At 39.0% G+C, this 19,522-nt stretch overlaps 1 protein-coding gene across 4 annotated transcripts in view; it reads left to right on the forward strand.

The window, feature by feature from the left end:
* LOC138026408 (uncharacterized) overlaps nucleotides 1-18,667 on the forward strand; it is a 33,563-nt gene extending 14,896 nt beyond the window's left edge. For 3 of the 4 annotated variants that reach the window (XM_068873756.1, XM_068873755.1, XM_068873754.1), the window contains 4 exons: nucleotides 14,682-14,738; nucleotides 14,850-14,927; nucleotides 15,484-15,553; nucleotides 18,124-18,667. In XM_068873756.1, coding sequence (XP_068729857.1) covers nucleotides 14,682-14,738; nucleotides 14,850-14,927; nucleotides 15,484-15,553; nucleotides 18,124-18,464 — 546 coding nt within the window. In that variant the 3' untranslated portion in view covers nucleotides 18,465-18,667. Of the gene's footprint in view, nucleotides 1-14,064; nucleotides 14,210-14,681; nucleotides 14,739-14,849; nucleotides 14,928-15,483; nucleotides 15,554-18,123 lie in introns of those variants that run through there. The other variant, XM_068873757.1, reaches the window with a different exon arrangement.
* The last annotated feature ends 855 nt before the right edge of the window (nucleotides 18,668-19,522 follow it).

Here is a 19,522-nt window from a genome sequence, read left to right on the forward strand (position 1 = left end):
ATCGCCCAAACTCTTGAGGTTGACCCCCGCCCGGGGGTTGAGCATTGTTTCAGCTAAGTCAAAAATTTACTCTTCAAGACGAGGCTATTTATCACCAGGTAATTTCATCATTTTGGAAATAGCAGCTACTTTATTATTCATCGGCGTCACAATTTTTTGCTGATTTTGGGGTTCATTTTGTTGAAACTCAAGCACGCCTCCAACAGACCTGTTTATTTTCGTGAACCTTTCCTGCTTACAAAGCAATACTAAAAATATCCTCCCGTATCACATTTCAACCTTAAGCTCGAAAATTCAATACTGCAATATGATATTATAATTCACAAAGGCAGAAAATATCACAGAATCCTTTTCCAGTGAAACATTTTATTGAAATAAACAACATAAGATGCACTAAAACGCCATTCGCGTTGCAATGACTTTCGACGCCATTGCTGGTTAACGAGAATAACAAACTCACGAGGCAGAATGTATATTTATATTTAATTAAGTTAGCACAATAGAAAGACGCTAACCTCATTTTGACCCGAAAATGCTTTACTATTGCCATAAAAACTATCCAGTTAAGCTCGCATATTATAAAACATGATGAATTCATAAAGGCGACCTTTTCCAGCGAACAATTTTTTGAAACAAACAACATATTTGCTATTAGAGGCAAAAAACTCAATCGTGTCAAATATTACAACAAACAAAATTTCAGGATCAAACCGTTTCCATGACGAACCTTTTCCTTGAATAATGAAGCACAAAATAGAGGACAAGCGTTCTTTCAAATAATTCTTGGCTGCCACATTTCCAATTATTTTTTTACTGAAGACTGTGCAGAGTTGATCACAGATCCACTTAAAGTGTTCGATTCGTTCTCTGTCTTTGTTGAACCCATAAGTTACCAGAGAATTTTCCATTTGGTTTCAGTGTTCTGCATAACAGCACACTTGGTAAAAAATACAGCTCACTTTGATTTCGTCTCGACGGGCGATAGATTGTTGTCGAAGTCCATTACTCGTCGCTTTTAAGATTCCAGGTGTTTGTATTTCACCGCCTGCCTAGTTTATCCAACTGACTTTCCATTATTGAGCTCCATAAGGGTATATTTTGTTTAAGGATCCACTAAAACGCCATTCGCGTTACATGACTTTCGACGCCATTGCAGGCTAAGTTAATGATTCTACCGTGTCCACCAGAGAAATCTACGCATTTCCACTACCCTCTCGATTCTAAGAAAATACTCGCAGAAGGCTCTATGCACAAAGACACCACTTACCAGGGGGGTGACAGGCAAGACTTTTACCGACACGGAAAATAAAACGGAGAAATCTACCCAATTTCCGACTGGGATTGCCATACGGCAACCCAGTAAAAAGAAAGTGCAAGTTGAAACCGTTTCCCGAGAAATAAATTTCAGACCTTCGTTGTATAGCATGACACAAAGACATGCAGACAACATGAAGACAACGTTGCAGTGTTTTCGGAATAAACGAATTACTAGCATTTTGCGAGGAATTTGTCTCCAGTAAAAAATTTGCGGAGGGCCTGAGCTGTAGGTATTTTGTCACAGGTCACCAGGTCGTTGTTCTATCTATACCAAAGCAACCCAAAACCTTATGCCTAAATGTCGTTTTTAGGCCTAATAAGGTCTATGTTTAGCATTGGTATAGGTTTTGAAACGAGTGACCTGTGAAAAGTAACCTGTCGTAAAATTAGGGAGCTTAGCATTATTTCCCGTTATTGTAATAATTTCGCGATTACTCCAAGTCTTTTGGCATGGAAAGTTTGTAGAGCGGTTTTCAATTGAGTGTCGAAAATAATTAGCGAATTGCTTTGGCTTTGCATTACTTTACTCAGGGATGCAGTTACACAGTAAAAGACTCCCCTCAGGGTAAAACAATAGGGTATAATTAATATAATTAGGGACATGATCTTCGTGTATTAGCAACGTTCTGCTTTATGATTGGCCAAGCCATCCCAGGGAGCAGGTAAACGGTACTTTTCAGTTCAGGAACTGTCATGGGAAGTTCTTTTGCTCTGTTGTGATGTATCCATGGAAATAATCATCGGGCAGTTTCGGTCTAGGGAAAGCGTTTACACACAAAAACGTCCTTGCCCGTGGGCAAACGCTATTTACCCATGGGTAAAAGGGCTAGTGTAACCACAACTATTGGTTGTGGTCGCATTAGGGAGTTAACACTGGTGTTAAATCACGTTCTATTGTTCAGTGTTCCCCTAGGGATTCAAAACACCAGAGAGTTGACTCTAGAGTAGTGTCAACACTAGTGTTACACTGTGTTTCTCTCAAGTGTAACCGCAACCATTGTTTGTGGCGATCTCGTAGCCTTGGCCATTGTCCTCGCTTAAGCTCCTTATTGTGTTAGAAAATGTGGTTTCCATGGCTTTTTACTAAAATCCGTTTTTCTGTCGTGCCCAGAACGCACCATCTTGTATAGAACTGAGGGAGGCGAAGCGTCTCCAGAGTAAACCAGCAGAAGGAAAAAGACGTACTCGTTGCACCGCATGCTGCATTTCCGATACCTGTCAAACGCTACTAAATGATTGGTTCATTCGAACGCATCCAGCGTGAACGTTAGAAAGATAGGAAACAATTAAATTTATGATGTAAGCTTCAGTCTCCGACAATACAGTGACAAACATTTAAATCACTTTCCCACCATTTCCCCCTCTACAACATCAATCACTTATTCGGAAAGATAGCTTTACAGTGATTGTAAACCAAGCGAGAACTTTTTTCGTCCTTCAGGATCTTCTTAGTGAAAGGATTTTCTTCCCTCCATGTAAAGGGTCTCTAGGTCGCTTGGGTCTTTCCGAGTTACACCGGGGTATCTATAGGAAGAGTCAAAGCCAGTCTACTGGAACGGTATCAAAGTCAGCCCTCAAGTTGACCCATGTTGATGAGGAGATCTCTTTCCGTAAGTGCAGCACCACCCACGGTGGACTACTGTGGACTACTGTGTGGGGGGTCGTGGGATCAAAAACTCCGGCCGGAACGACTTAATTAGGGTCTTTAAATAACTGAGGAGAAAGTGCTGCCTTTGTAATGTCATCTGCAAGTGGTTAGACTCTCTAGTCTTCTCGGATAAGGACGATAAACCGTAGGCCTCTTCTCACAACCTTTCAATTGTGTTTATAACCCTGTGGGACGTAAAATATCTTCTATATACTATTTGCAAAAAGTAGGCATGGAGTTCCTGGTGTTGTGGTCTGTCCTATGTGGCATATCTAGTTAAACTCCTAGTATAGTATATTCTGATTTAGGAGTATCTAATTGAAGGATTATAAAGACGTGTATTTTCGTGTATTAATTTCTTTCCCTTCCTCTGCAAAACAACAGGGGATTTGAAAAAAGAACAAGAAAACCACAACAAAATGAAAAATATAACTTGTCGCTATTCTGCGATTATCCATCTTCTTCACGTTTTAAAATAAGGGCAAATTACCCAAAGCTGAAATGGTTAGAGCGGTTTTCGTTTTTCCATGATGACGAATCGCCTTAACAAATATTTGCTCTTGAAAGAAAACTGTACCCTTTCAAAAGTAAATTACAGGGAAGTAAATTTTTTTTCTATTCAGGCTAGCAAGAAGAGTTTAAGTTTTGCAGGAAAACTTTGGGCGGAAAACGGCGTATCTGTATATCGTGCTGTCTATTTAAGAGCAGACAGTTCATGTCCGGGATTTCTTAGATGTCTAAGCCGTTAGGAAAAATGTAAATGACTTCCTTCGCTTGCATTGTCAACTTGGCAGATTCTAGTTTTTGCTTGCGTTAAATAAACTAATTACACTTAATACAAAGACAAAAACTAGAGTCTTGACAGCGTGTACGATACAATCGTTTCAAAGGCGTTTTCCCTAGTTCCAAATTTTTCCCTCGGTATATTGGGTTTCGCCTTGGTATCTGTTTATTTTAGTATTTAAGGAAATTCTTAGTTTCTGGCATGATTAATGTGGGACGGGTCTAGTGCCGGACAGAGTAAGAAAAGCCTTGTTTGTGCCATGTCTCCGGCGTTACAATTTAGTGTGGAGCAGCCCGCTAGTTTCTTTTTGGCGATGGTATTTAGGGCATGTGTGTGCTTAAATATTATGGGTTTCCACTGGTGAAGTCAGTTTTGCGTGTGTTCTAATTTGGTATTCCACCAGTGAAGGGTTTGGTACAATATTCGTAATTTGGTGCAACGCTAGATTTTCTAAACTGGCGAAGGCAGCTCGTGGCATAGATCTTTCAAGTTGCACATGATTTATGGATTTCCACTGGAGAGGGCAGTATTACGTTCAGTTCAAATCGGTATTCCACCAGTGAAGAGTTTTATGGAGCGTTTGTCTGTTTGGTATACCGCTAGTTTTTACTGGCGAAGGCATATCCTCGGTAGACGTTGCAATCAGTGTACTTATAACTTAAGGATTTCCGCCAGTTGAGACAGTTTTGCGCGGTCTATGTATAATAGCTTCATTTGTATGGTTGCGCTTTTTTCAGTGTTACGCTTTGCCGCGGGTTACGGCGATATTATGACGTAGGATGTTATCGTTTTCTTGCACTGTTTGTTTTATTATGCTCTCCTTCGGTGGGGAATGTTTGGTATCCCACCAGCTAGTGACTTTTTAGGTTTATTATTTTTGGAGAACGTTGGGGCATGTCGCTGGTGAAGACAATACCCTCAAGTGTGTTTTCTTTTTCATGATAGGCTGCCGATCGCATTAGAGTATTAGAGGGAAAGGTCATTTCCTTGGAACGCCTTAGGACTCTAGACAGTTCTGAGTCAGCCTTGGCTGCGCTTTGTCGTTATATAAATCGACCAGCAGCGATGTTTGACAAGTATGAGGCGGTTGAGCTCTTACAGTCGTTGTTGCGTTTGGCCAGAAACGAGAACCACCAAAAAGCCGATGAGTACGCTGCCGCTTTGGATGAGATAAAGACCACGTCGGATTTTGTGGATGACCAACAGCTTCAGCGCCTTTTTCTGGGATTGTTGGGGGATCCCGTGCGAGCAAAGGTGGCCAAAGACGCAAACGCGATTTTGAAGGGAGTCGGAAAGGTACCTCCACCTCCCATGCCTGTTCGTCCTGGTTCTGCAATGTGCAGGCCAGCCCCCTACCCTGGCCGTGCCCAGGTTCAGTGCTTCAGGTGCTTAAGATGGGGACATATCGCTCGGGCGTGCCGTGCCTCACCAGCGGGGCCACAGTTTGGTCGCGGTCGTGTTGGACAATAGTCTCTTATGCCTCAGTTTACAATAAATTTTTGTTCTCGCATTAGTTTGTTTAACGTTTTCTTTTTCACCCTATTTCACTCACTTTCTTCGTTGACCTTAGGGGGGCCTGCTCTGTGTCTCAATTTCGGACCTAGTTTGGAGCTCGGGGTCAACGAAGGGGTGGTTTCCCTGCTTTTGGCTTATTTCCGCGTTTTTCGTTTATCAAATTTCTCCCTTTTCTTTATAGGGTCCTGTTTCATTTTATTCCAAAGTTAGTGCTCTTGCTCCTCCTTCCGGTGATATCCCCGTGTGTAGTATAAGGCAGGGGACCTCCCCTTTCGTTGGCGCCCTTCCTTCGCCGAGTATGGTCGTTGCTTCAGCGGACATGGCTAACATCCAGCAGTTACGTTTCTTTTTTTTTTTTTTTTTGGAGTACCGTTTAGAATTAGAGTTATTAAGAGGAATTTGAGTAATGGAGAGAATTAAAGGGGAGTCATGTTGGAAACGTTTGGTACCCGTGTTGTTTGCCAATTTATGAGTTGTTGTCGTGGTGGCGAGGGCAGGAGCGGACTCTTCCCATAACTTAATCTTATGCGATGAGGTAATGAGTATGCAGTGAGGATATGGTACTATCCTCGTTGCATGCCTACTGCCTCGTCAGTCGCGGACTCTTCCCATAACTTAATCTTATGCGATGAGGTAATGAGTATGCAGTGAGGATATGGTACTATTCTTTGAATGGAATTCTTGTCTTTTGTCAAGACCATAAGGTGATAGCGTGAATAGTTGGGCACTCCAATAAGCTTCCTTTGTAATAAGTAGTTTATCAACTTGCGTGCAATCATGGCTAATTTGATCAATGCCTTGAAAAGAAAAATCTTGAAGCGAATGTGAGGTGCTATTGAAGTGAACTGCAACTTCACAAGATTTTTTATTTGTAACCATAGATGATTTATGGTTTCTGAATCTAACTTTGAATTCTGTTGTGGTGGAGCCGATGTACTGGAGTTGGCATTTTTTGCAAGAGGCCAAATAGATGACATTTTTGGAATCGCAAGTTAGATTGGGTCTAATTAAATACGATTTTCCCGTTTTGAAGCTACTGAAATTCTGGACTCAACAAAATAATTCTTACACAGGTCACATCTGCTTTTGTCACATTTAAAGCATCCTCCTGCAGGCGAACTGATTCTTTGCGAGGGCGCAGATTCAAGTTTAGAAGGTGCTAAAATTTCTTTAAGATTTTTGGATCTGCAGTACGATGGAATGATGGAATTTTTTGGAAAAAGCTCTTTTAATTTAGGATGCGATTCCAAAAAATGTAGATGTTTTTTGATGATGTAATTAACGTTGGGCAACATAGGATTGAAAGTCGTTACAAGTGGAAAAATCTTTTTGGAGGCCCTGACTTTTTGCTTCAGTAAAATTTTCCTAGGAACTGTTAAAGCTCTTAAAAATTGGTTGTCAAAAAAACAAAATTCCAGTTTGACAAAAAAATTAACCCATAAAATGTGCATTTCACATGAGGGTCAAACACACTTCTACATTTTTCATTTCTGGAGGTAAGCGTCATGTACATGCACATCAATTACCTTCATTACATCTAGCATCTCTTTATCGCTTCGCACGAACACACGTGAGCTGAAAGACAGCGGAAGTGACGTTGCGAGTGACAGCACTTCTTGAGCTAACCTTCTGGCTCGCACCATGCCTCTGCTACCACCACTAGTGGCCGCTGACCGCACTAAAGATGCGAAGTGGTAGCCACCAGAATCAAACTCCACTTTTCCACCCTGTTTCTCAAGCACGATCTTATGAGTTCCTGTAGACCAGGGACGAAAGCATAAGAATCTAAATATCATACAATTGCACTCAGGCTTAGTACAGTGACACCAGCAAACAGTCAACGGAATCCTAGACATTAGTATCACGCTACTCTGGTAACAAGTAAGATAATTTTGAATGTAACTTAAGAAGTTACACAATACCATCAAACTATTTCCGATCGTTAATCTGGTTCAAATGTGAGTTTCGTGATTTGCAAGGAACGTAAAAATTACCTCCTTAAAAAAGATCTCTATAACCCAAAAGGAAAAGGATGCCAAAAGAGCCTATCTGCAACTAACCTGGAATATGTAAATCAATTTGATCCTTGTTGCAATAAATAAATCATTAGAAGAATTAATTGAATAAGAAATTTGTTCGTTTTTAACACTTAAAAATTTCTTCAAGGAACATGATTTTAAGTTCTTTTGAATAGGAATGTTTCAGTAATAACCGTAATTTGTCACTTATCTGCTGCACTTCTGGTATTCTATTAATTTTGTAAATTTCCGTTACTTGGGTGAAAAACTCAATATTTAGCAACCGAAGGAATGAAGTGCGTTGAAATATCTATTACCCCAGGCTGAGTGTCATAGGTTAGGGAAGGAGAAATTAGTGAATCAAACGGAATTGGTCCAAGGAGCTATCCTTGAGGTACACCGAAGCTAGAACTTAGGTACATTTTTCATAGTGACTATCTACAGGCCACTTTCACGATAGCCTCCGATGTAAAGCAACTCATACGCATGGCAATACCTGTCCAAGTATATCATAAAACTCAAGTCTTTTCCTGCCACAACTTCGAGGCAGCTTCCTAATCGGTTATCGGTTTCAGTATTCACGCACTTGCCCATTCAGTCTCAACACTGCAAAATTATTAGAGATCAAAGAACTGTATTATGCATTTACCTGTGATTCGAGATCTATAGTCCTGTGTCTTCACCGCTACACTTCAGCGACGAACATGATCAACCCAACACAGTTCTTTTCATTATTTACTTTTGTACACTGAAAAGTCAGAATTGATATCGATGTATAATAACCAAAACTAATCCTAACCTGACCCTATTTTTTCTCGAGGTTTAATTTAGGCTCCAAACAAAGTTTCCTGAACTCATCTGAATGCATATTCAACCTAGGTAAAGTGAGGATCACCAATTTATAATTAACCTGTAAAAACGGATTCAACCTGAGACCGGGTTTTACCTGCAACATATATAGGTTGCAACTGGGCAAATTTATGTACTCCTATCAAATCTCAACCCTTCCCGTTCACTGTTAGCAAACAAAATTGTTTTACTGAAAAATTCAAATACATTCCTATTATACAAGAAATTGTAATAGCTTCCCATTACTTTACTGCAGAACTAATACTAAACGATTCTCCGCGCTTTTTATCAAGGTCATAAGTTCTACAATCCTCCTAATCTGCAAACTCTCTTGCCTACGTATCGTTTTAAGAAAAAACTTGAAGCTATTTATTTGTAAGAATTATTAATGTATAACGCAGTTCAGTGTTTATTGTTGCCTACGAAATTCATGTTTGACTGTTAAAGATCTGAAGTGCAATCTGTCTACTTTTTGGCCTTTTATCCTATTTAATCTCTTCCAGTTTTCGAATCTCTAATTATCTCAGTCGTTCGTTAGTTAGAATAGATCCATTCTAGGTCATGTTACTGAGGAGGTCTTTCCCAAGCTCGTTCAGACTGATAATGCGTCTCTAGAATAAAAACGGACGTGACAATGCTTCGAATGTTTTTTCCTGATTTTCAGTCCTCTGTGACAGTTACAGAAAATCAGATTGTTTCACATTTTTGGCATGAAATGCGTTGACATCATTTTTGGGAGATGGGAAGATCGGGGTCAACCCAAAATGAATGGTATTCGGTTTACGATTTCTCCGAATAATTGCTTTCGTTTTCTGTTTTATATAACACTTTATTGAAATTCGTGTCATGCATGATCACTGTGAAACTCGGAAAACCGTATAGTCCAAAACTAACAATATTTCTGCAATGTTAATTGTTTGTATAGTGATTAAGCAAAGTAAAACCCCCAATAAGATACTATAAATAATTATATCAGTGTTCACGAATTTCCGAGTTTCGCATAAGCGTTTGACAAACTGTATTATCTTTCTTTGCGCTCTCTCTCGCTGGAAACTTTTGTAAAGAAGCTATACCACTTTTTCGGGATCTGTCAAAGTGCAGGAATGGTCCACCCTTAATGAATTCAATGGGTGTCAGTAAAGGGGTGACTGGGTTGTGTCAACAATATTGATTGGGGGAGCAGGGCTGGCGCAGTGGCAAGAGCACTCACCTTCCACCAATGTGGCCCAGGATCGATTCCCGGATTCTACGCCATAAGTGGGCTGAGTTTATTGGTTCTCTACTCTGCTCCGAGAGGTTTTTCCCCGCGGGGTACTCCGGTTTTCCCCTCTCCTCAAAAACCACCATCTGCAGGCGTAGCTCAGTTGGCTAGTGCGCGGCTTTCTGAGCAAGGGGTCCCCACTTCGATCCTCGGTGACTTCAACGTCTGTTTCCACTTTCCTCTGACCCGTGTAGCTATAGCTTTAAATATCTGTGAAACGGAGCACTGACAGAGGGAGGGAGGGGGGTAAAAGGCGCACCGTCGGCTTCCATTGATACCAGTTTCGTAATTGAAGGAACTACCGACGTGAAATAAATTGGCCTTGACCTTGACGTAGGCTCGATTACCAGCCGCTGTTTCGGGAAATGAGCCCGCGCTCAGCGGCGGAAATCGAGCCTACCTTGACGTTGATTTCAACTTAAATAAAAGAGGCTATTCATATTCAAAGAGAACAACCTTCTCCAAATCAACAATTACATCACATAAATCTAAGACTTTCTTTTAATTCTCACATCGTCACGTTTTATGTACATTCCGTTGTTATTAGCATAATAAGCACTTTTTCCTACTTAAAAATTCAACTTCTAACGCTTTGTACATTAATCAACTGAAGATGACAGAAGTTTCTGTCGAAACATGTCTTATAATCTTAAACGTTTTGTCGTTTTTTTTTAAAGTTCTTACTTGCCTGCTAATATCAATATTGATTTCCAATGTAAAAATAAGGGAAGAAATAATAAAAAAATCCTGTTTCGTTTTTGGAACAATTGACAATAAATGAATCATATACTGAACTGCGGGTATGAAATCACGTAAAGCTATGATCCTCGCAGTTATGGACGCAATTTTAGCTAGCAATTGCGTAGAGAAGCCTGAAAAATTCAGGACTTCAACGCAATTGCTAAAATTGCGTCCATAACTGCGAGGATCATAGCTTTACTTGATTTCATATCCGCAGTTCAGTATATGATTCCTTTCTTATATCATTTCGTTCATTGATTCATTCCTCACGGGAAAATTAGAACCAACAAATGACTAGTTCCCAACCTCAGTGGCTTCATAGCTCAGTTGGTTAAAGTGCCTATCACCTCAACACACTTTTCCAACATATTTATTCTCCGAAATCATCCCAAATGCATGGTGTTGTTTTTAGAACATTTAGATTGAAATGTCACTGTTTCATTGGCTTTGAAAAACGGGAAAAGTGGTCATACCGTGATTAATAACCGAGCAATGAAAGGGAATGGGTTCGATACCGGGTTGACGTCACAATTTAATTTGCATCGCTGTTTTCAAAGAACTACCTCAATGCAAATTAATTTGTGACGTCAACCCGGTATCGAACCCATTCTCCGTCATTGCACGGTTATGGATAAAATTATGATCACTTTTCCCGTTTTTGAAAGCCAGTAAAAAAGTGAAATTTCAATCAAAAGGTTCTATAAACAACACCGTGTATTTGGGACGATTTCGAAAAATAAATAAAGTGGAAAACTGTGTTGAGGTGATAGGCACTTTAAAGCGACCGGTATCTCGAGGTCACGAGTTCAAACCCCGTTGAAGTCCTGAATTTTTCAGGCTTCTCTACGCAACTGCTAAAATTGCGTCCATAAATGCAAGACTCATAACTTTACAACATTATTAAATTTCTCGCCCAGTAAATGAATCGTAAATGACAACGCGCCGCTTGTATCAAACTACTTCATGTACCATATATCTGTTTAGGATGAAAATAAAAGAATCTCTTTTTACAATATTCACTGTCTTGTTTCATGATCGGAGAGAATGAAAAGTTTGTTTGATTGAGATGTGTCGCTCTTTTCTTACAGCACCCGGACTAGTAATCGGAAGCCGGTCGTAGACGTCGTAGGGTTCGACTCCTGCAAAAAGCACTCGGATTGTTTCCGAGTTTTCCCGAGTCACGATTGAAAACTGAATAACTCTTCAATACACGAGCTTTTGGTATTATCAAATTTTGTTTGTCCCTCCAGAATTTTGCATAAGCATTGCTTCCAGTTTCTCTTTGGACCATTGTAAGTCCCAAGAGAAAATAAAAACAATGCTTATGCAAAGTTTTGGAGGGACAAACGCGAGTAGTATGCATGGTATTTTTGATATTGGCTAATTAGTGAAGTGTGGCAAACCAATTTAAAATCTGTAACAACAATGTTTGGTATTGTCATGTGCTTGTTTTGGGTTTGAATGAGCAGTAAGTTTTACGTTGAAGACAGCCTTTTTGGAACACAATTGCCCCTTAATTGCAACATTCTTGTCAAATTTCAACAAGAAGACAGCTGCGAAAGTCAACTTAACAGCGTGAATGGATTATAATGTCATGGAAACATGAAATAAACTGACACAAACACGGTGAAACGATTAAGTCTCTCAACGCACAAAGACCAATACGTAGCAAAATCAAAACTCTAACCATATCTACTGCGATAGAGTCCTACTTTTTGCGGGCGAAGTCGATTTCATTGGTAATATATCGAGCGCTTAATTTAGGGTGCGTTCGATTGACCGTATTCCGGAATAAGAATACGTGGAGTGATGATTTACAACCGTATGTTTGGCGCTTTTGAAGTAACAAGGATAATAAAGATATGTTTAAAATACCATTTTAGCAAGTGTTTGATAATTTTAATGTGAATCTCCCGTAAAAACGAAGGATTTCTAACTTCTATTCCATGTATTCCTATTCCGGAATACGGTCAATGGAACGCGCCCTTAATATGGTAGTCCTTTCGACAAGCGCACAAGACAAGGCCAACATGATGAGCCTCTGTGTCCTCTTTTTAGCAGTTCTTAGCGTTTGTTCAATTGCTGTATGAGCCTAGAAGCTTTGTACTTGAACCAATAATGAAAAACGTACCTAATTCAATAAGGCAAAAGCGCGGCATGTCCATGCGAAAAACTTAAGTAAGAACTGATACGTTTCCAACTGAACCTCGAGAAAAGTTACAACCGTACTCACAATGGCCGTCTTATCACCGAAGTTGCCAAAGTTTTGAAACACGAACTGTGGCCACGAAATGTCTTGTGGGATGTCAACGTCACCAAGCTTACTTTTCAACCCCATTTCAGTTATCGCTTAGTTCGCGAGCAATCCTGGCTGCTTTGGTGCTGTACGGCTTGCCACTGTCATAAGTTTTAATCATGATTTTGACGTGCTCTTTGAGCTGTCATTTTGTTAATGATGCGTGACTTTCTTACTTGCAAATTGCACCTTTGTTTGTCTTGTTGTATTGTTGTTTTAAATTATGCGCGGATGAGAATGAAAGTTAGAAGTCAACTGCAAAATAGCACAGCCTGATGTCAACCCATGCAGGCAAATTATTTCAGTTGAGTACCTGTTAATCCCTTAATAAACAAGATTGCTACTTAATTAGTGTGCGAGTCCCGTAATGGTGAACACATGCAAGCCTAGAGGTCTGTGATAAACAATATAATTATATGAAATTTCATATTATTGAACCATATTATTGAACCGCTAAAATGTGCGTAGTTAAAATGATCATCATCACAGTTAATCAAGCAACTTTTTGGACAGTTGCACTGAAGATGGTTCGAGTTTCTTTCGAGTTCAGTTTAGGCGTCTTTGCAACTGTTCAGTTATACCGTACAGAACTCTAACGAACATCGTCACGGTGTATGGCTTGTGAAATAAACGCAAGATAGGAAAAGGAAAGGAAAGGAACTTTATTTAAGTGTCTAGTCGTTCTAGCGCTGGAGCACTAATTGGGGACACTGTAAACTGAAACTAACAATTAACGCAAATCATGCAAGTCAAATCAAATGTTGGTTTTTGAGGATAGGGGAAACCGCAGTACCCGGAGAAAACCTCTCGGTGCAGAGTAGAGAACCAACAAACGCAACCCACATATGACGCCGAGTCTGGGAATCGAACCCGGGCCACATTGGTGGGAGGCGAGTGCTCTCACCACTGCGCCATCCCTGTCATTGAATATTGTGGGCTAATTGGTATTCCCTATGTAATCTACAGAAAGTTTATTCTGTGATTCAGTTACTTAGAACTAACTACAGTAACTGATTTGAACTTTATAGGGACTAATTATCTAAGTATAGAGATTTACGTATATATCCATGATGAAATAAAAACGACAGAGGATGTTTTCACCAGTGAAAAACGTATCAACGCGGCTTTTGATTGGTCGCACAATTTTTTTTCCACTGCAAAATAACAGGGATTTCAAACAAGAATTGAAAACGACAACATAGTCCCTACTTTAAAATATAAGTTGTCGCTATTCTGCGATTATTCCACCTTCTTCACGTTGTAAAATAACGGCAAATCATCCAAAACTGAATTCAGGGTTAGCGCGGTCTTCGTTTTCACATGATGACGAATCGACCATTTAACAAATATTTGCTCTTGACAGGAAACTGTACCCTTTCCGAAAGTACAGGGCCGGAAGCCCAGGAAAATAATCTGCAAACGGCTAGCAATAAGAGGTTTAAGGTTTGCAGAAAAATTGTGGGCGGAAAATGGTGTATCTATTGGAAACGATAATTTCATTTCTGAATTAATTGTCTAAGTTAATTAAAGTGTAAATGGCATGCTTCGGGGGGTCAACTTGGCAACTCTTGTTTTTTCTTGCGTTCTATAAATAAATTCAAAAGACAAAACTAGAATCTTGCAGCGTGTCCGATACAATCGTTTCAAAGGACAGATCAGTCCAGATACTCAGTTTTAAGGTTCGACCTGCGGTGAAATCATGAAGCTTCTCTTTGTCTTCTTTACCCTCGCTTGTGCCAACTTGCACTTTTGCGGAGCTACAAGTGCCTCTGGAAACCAAGTAAGATTGTCATTCTTAGCTTACTCTAATTTGACATTCTCTCACGATCCAAAGATCCGATCATCTTAAAATCATGTAAACTTTCCTCGCTGGCTCGTTTGACGAAAAAAGAAACTTATCTGAATTGTTCGGACCGGTTTAATGCAGTAGCAGCGTTAGAAAATATCTTTTAACTCAATTAAAAAATTATCCTCTCCCATGTAAATGCAAGTAAACATGGTATTCGGAGGGGAACAAATAGTCTTTATTCCTTCAAGTCGCAAGAAACTGCAAAATTATCACACTGAGTTGTTTAATTTCACATCTCTACTAATGGACAAACTGATAATGTCCTTTTGTGTTAATAATTTTACTTGATGGTCATATAGAAGTAACGGCTATCAGTTGGCGCTATCGACTTTCATTTCCCCATTCTGTAAACGGCAATAAACGAAATAATAAAATCACTTTCACTGTTCTTCAATATTTACAGGACACCTGTGCTACTTCGAACTCTCCTATCAACATCAATGTGCTTGGAAAAGCGAAGGTAAAATCGTAAACTTCACAAATATTCAATTTCGTCTTTGTAAAGTAAAGAACTCGCTTGCGATAAATGACTGAAATTCTATCTAGAATTGATGAAATGTACCATCTTTAGGGAGAAAAGGGCGAGAAAGGAGAAACCGGAGAAAAAGGCGAAAAGGGAACATTGGCTCCCTGCAATTGCACATTACAGGTTGGAGGACCATATTTGTGCTTTTCCAATAGATTCTGTTCACATTATTTTACTTGACTATCAGCAGCGACTTCGTGATAATTAGCTTACTTATTTTTTCTACGTCATTTTGTCAACCAATCACGCGAAGAACTACAACGCAACCAGTTGTGATTCGCTCGCTCTTATTTCACTATTCGCGCTATTTGTGTCGTGTTCTGATTCGTTCCTGTAAGCGTCTTTGTCATCTCTGATTGGCCAAAAATAACTTCAGCTGTGTCATAACAACTTTCAATCAAAATGTGCTTTTTCAAGCTGTGGGCAGGAGCAGCTTAGTTTCAATTCAATATTTTATGTAAGGTTCCAGATTTTTTTTAACTTTTAAATCTACAGAAAGGATAATTTTTAGAGGACTCATTTCTACATTTGCTAGTTTTGCTTTGTGATTTTTTTCTTTGTGATGTGGACGTCTGATGATCAGTCACTACCAGTTAAAAAGTCACCAATATAGTTAACGTGGGAATATTCCAATGTCATATATTTCAGTGATGAACTGTTTACTTTCGTTCTTTTGCAGAACGACAACAAACCCTCAGCGCATCTCGAGGGTAGAAACATAGGATCAAAATCCTATCAGGGAGTTATAAGTATTAAAGATTTTTATTTCTGTTGGTAAACGTTTCTTCATGTGTGCTTCATGTGAGCTGCGAAAACTAAATACAAATTCACACCTTATGCTCGACCTAGAAGTCATCCCAGTTTTCAAGTGAAAAAAAAATTAAACTTTTGAAAGGTATTTTACAGTGAAAATTAACGGAAAGAGTTCCGAACGATGTTTTGGCATCCGTCTTCGGTCATTATTTAGTTCAATGTTGACAATGACATAAATGTGGAGAGGGAGGGGGAGGGGGAGGAGGGGAGGGAGAGAGAGAGAATAATGTAAAATACTAAAGTACAAAAATTACAAAAACAAAATAAAATTACTAGTATTGATAAGTCAATTCGAGGGAACATTTTTGATGGCGAATCTTTTGCTTGCTTGTATTGTTTTCAATCACCTCGCTTTACACTGATTTTTCACATTATCATACGTTTTACGCATTATCTCCCTCTTCAAATACACTCTTTTTTATAAGAAAGTTAAGGATGAGACTAACAAAAATTTTAAGGTGACTCTCATCAGTTTGAACACTTCAAAGAAACGTTCTTATTAGAAGGATTGACACTACAACAATTTATCACTTAACAGCGACGTTATGGTACCATATCAAACACCAATTATTGCTGAAATTTGTGACGTAAAAGGTTACCATGCCAACGGAAAAGCCCTGCAAAAACACTCTATACTTTGGATTTAGCTGCTCATATCTCAAAAAAATATATATATATACATATATATATATCGGTGACCCCCATTTTTTATCTCTGAAATGTAATCAGCATTCCAGAATGAAACTTTCTGCAAAGTTTAAAGAATTCTATGCAGAGGATTCAGAGCCACCTTAAATAATTGAAAATTTAAGGGGGCTCTAATCCGCTCCGCATATATTTTTTTAAACTTTGCAGACAGTTTATCTTGGCCTTTTGATCACTTTTGTGCAATAAAATTGGGGTCACCGGGTTCGTTTTTCAGATATGAGCCTGTGAAGCCAAAATAGAGGGTGTCTTTGCAAGGTCTCAATAACAAGGTCTCTTGAAAATGTTGAAACTGGTTTGAGCTTCCCTAAGAAAAGACCTTAAAGAAGTAGTGAACTCTGGTACTTTTAAGAAGAGACTTGTAAATGTGCTTGTAACGTAAAATTGATTTATCTTTATTTCCTTAGTTGTTAATTTCATTAGTTATTACATTTTATTCCTTTGTCTTATCTTGTAATTTTAATATATTGTGGCTGAAAAGCCCTGTAAAGGGAGCTTCAATAAATGTATGTATGTTTGTAAGAACATACTAAGAACATACCCGGCGGCCAGGCTGAGAGTCAGTTAAGAACGTCTTTAATTTGCTCATTTGTTCAGCTTTTTGTTTTTGTGTAGTATAAATAATGGTAAAAGAAATTTAAAACTGTAGTAACTCAAATACTTAGGGACGTTTTTAACATTAACAATGTGGTTTTCTTCTTGCATAATACACTGAAGCTAAGAACAATTCAGTTTATCATACTTGAGAATAGCACACAACTTTTAAAACATGTTAAGAACGTTTCCAAGCTGAAGTCGCCAAAAAAGACAAGAACGTTCAGTCTTAGCCCCAAAAGTAGACGTTCTTATACAAAAAAAGAGTGTCTACGATAATTTGTTACTCTCAACATTGAACTGCGCTCTTTTGAATTTCTACAGTAGTTTTGTTTTTTGTAATGTGTTAAAAAAAAATCATAAACCATGTCCAATGCTTTTAAGTGCATTCCCGGTGAGTATTGTAAACCGGAAATTTTTTTTCCTTTGGAAAACAATTGTTAAAAGTTCAATTTTATGGAACAACTTTTTGTTATTGCGGCTAGCGGCTAACAAAGAGTTGCTGTTGGTCGGAAAAACCAAAAAAATACCATGATAATTTTACTTTTGTCTTCAGTTAATTCTTTCTCGTTATTTATAATGGTAATAGGACTGAGTGGAGTCAAATTTGGTCTGTAATCATTCGAGTGATTAACAAAATCGAACTACCGTGTAGCGGGAGTCCCATTTGTTTAATCACCAGTATGATCATAGACCAAATTGGACGACACGAAGACCTGTTACCACTTAATCATAACCATTATATGCAATTTCCGAGAAAACAAAATTAATGCATTCCTTTTTCACTGTCTAATGTTACAAATTTGTCCATTTTGGAAAATCCTCAGTTTGATAGGGTAAGTGGTTGTTGCTATGGTTATTGTGTAAAATTCTGTGATTGGTGGATTAAGCTGAGTGCACTTAACATGATTGGCTGATGTAACTGTCCGATTTCAGGTATCCGATTACAGCCAACTGTCCGATTTCAACCCTACACAATAATCAGTGAAAAATAAAGTAGTTAATGCACCAAACAAATTTGAGAAAATTGTAATGGTTATGATTAAAACTGAAATCAAATGAGTTTCACTTATTTTTGGCAAACTTCATAAAACTTAACACTAAATGTGTCTTCAGTTTTTCTTCAATTTACAGGACACTCTCTCCCTCTTACTTCGTTTCCTTTAAGTGATAAGAAAGAACTAAGCCAATTCTCTTTTCCTTCCAGCGATCAAAGACTGGTCTGTTAGCGCCCCCAACAGCCATCTTGCAGGCGGAATGACGTACAATGACGGAAAACTGACGGTGCCCATCTCTGGACGGTACTACATCTACTTATTCATCTATTATTACAACAATGGGAGAGTAAACCTCTTTGTTAACAACAAAATTGTTACCATGACAACACCGATGAAAACAACAAACAGCGAAGGGACCTTGTACGCTGGCGGAGTGTTTAAAGTGAAAGCTGGTGACGTCATCATGGCGAAGACAGCCTCATGGCCAACTTCAACTACTAAAGTATATATGTGGACCTATCACTGCTACTTCGGGGCATTTTTGATTTGAGCGCGCTCCAATCGCTCTACGACGCATAAACGCGACAATATAACGAGCTCCAGTTTTTATGATTTAAGGGATTTAAAAGCTAGACTTCTAATTGTGGTTTTGCTGTTTTGTTGAGGACAAAGTCGTCACAACTGTCTCTTAAAAGACTTATAGCTGTAATATCATTCTTTAAAACTGAAATAAAAAATAATTGTGGTCCCAAATACTTGTGAGTGGATGTTTATTGAAGACCTACAACTCTGCTCAGATCAACTAAAGTGGGACTAGCGCATTCCTATTCCGCAGTCATAATTAACTAGACCCTCCGTGAGGGTACACTGGGTTGCCTGTGGTACGTGCACTGTTCCGGACAATTTTTTTCAAGTTGGGGGGTCATTAAGACCATTTAAGGGGTCACCCAGAAGTCATACCAGCAGAAGCCCTTTGGCTCACAGGTCCTCGAACGTTCGTACGACGAAACAGATCCTTTTCTGAGGTTAAAAACCTGGCTACCGGCCTATTAATTAATCATTTGTCAGAAAGAAGAAATTCCTGTCCTCTTTAGAAAAAATAGACACGCATTGCTTACGTGTGGTAGTGAAGTAACACAGCGATTTATTCCATGTAAAATGTCAACTGAGCTGTGTGTTGTCTTCCAGGAGATTCAAGTTGTCCTTGCGTAATATGTAGCTCTAACAGTGCACGATATTGATTTGGTATTGTCTATCATTGTAGTGCCATGGTAGAAGTCATGGGTAAATAGCCTGAGAAGACATGTGGTTACTAGCAAAGTACTGAACCCAGAAAGATTGGAGAAAATAAATAGGAAGTGGGAAACATTGGCTTCTGGGCTGACATGTTGATAATTTTCAAGCTCCCTCACAACTTCTTTCGCCACAAGTTTAAGCGTGCCCTCTGAGCATCTGACAGCTTTGTAATAAATACTAAAGAATACTAAAGTTTACTAAAGTTATTCATTATCCGGCGGGGTTAGTATCTGGATGGGTGACCTCAAACATATACCCCTTCATAAAACTGAAGCATTGGACTGAAAATACTATTAACGCTAACAAATGCAA

This window comes from Montipora capricornis, chromosome 12, assembly GCF_036669925.1.
Source record: "Montipora capricornis isolate CH-2021 chromosome 12, ASM3666992v2, whole genome shotgun sequence".
In the NCBI taxonomy this organism is placed as follows: domain Eukaryota; kingdom Metazoa; phylum Cnidaria; class Anthozoa; order Scleractinia; family Acroporidae; genus Montipora; species Montipora capricornis.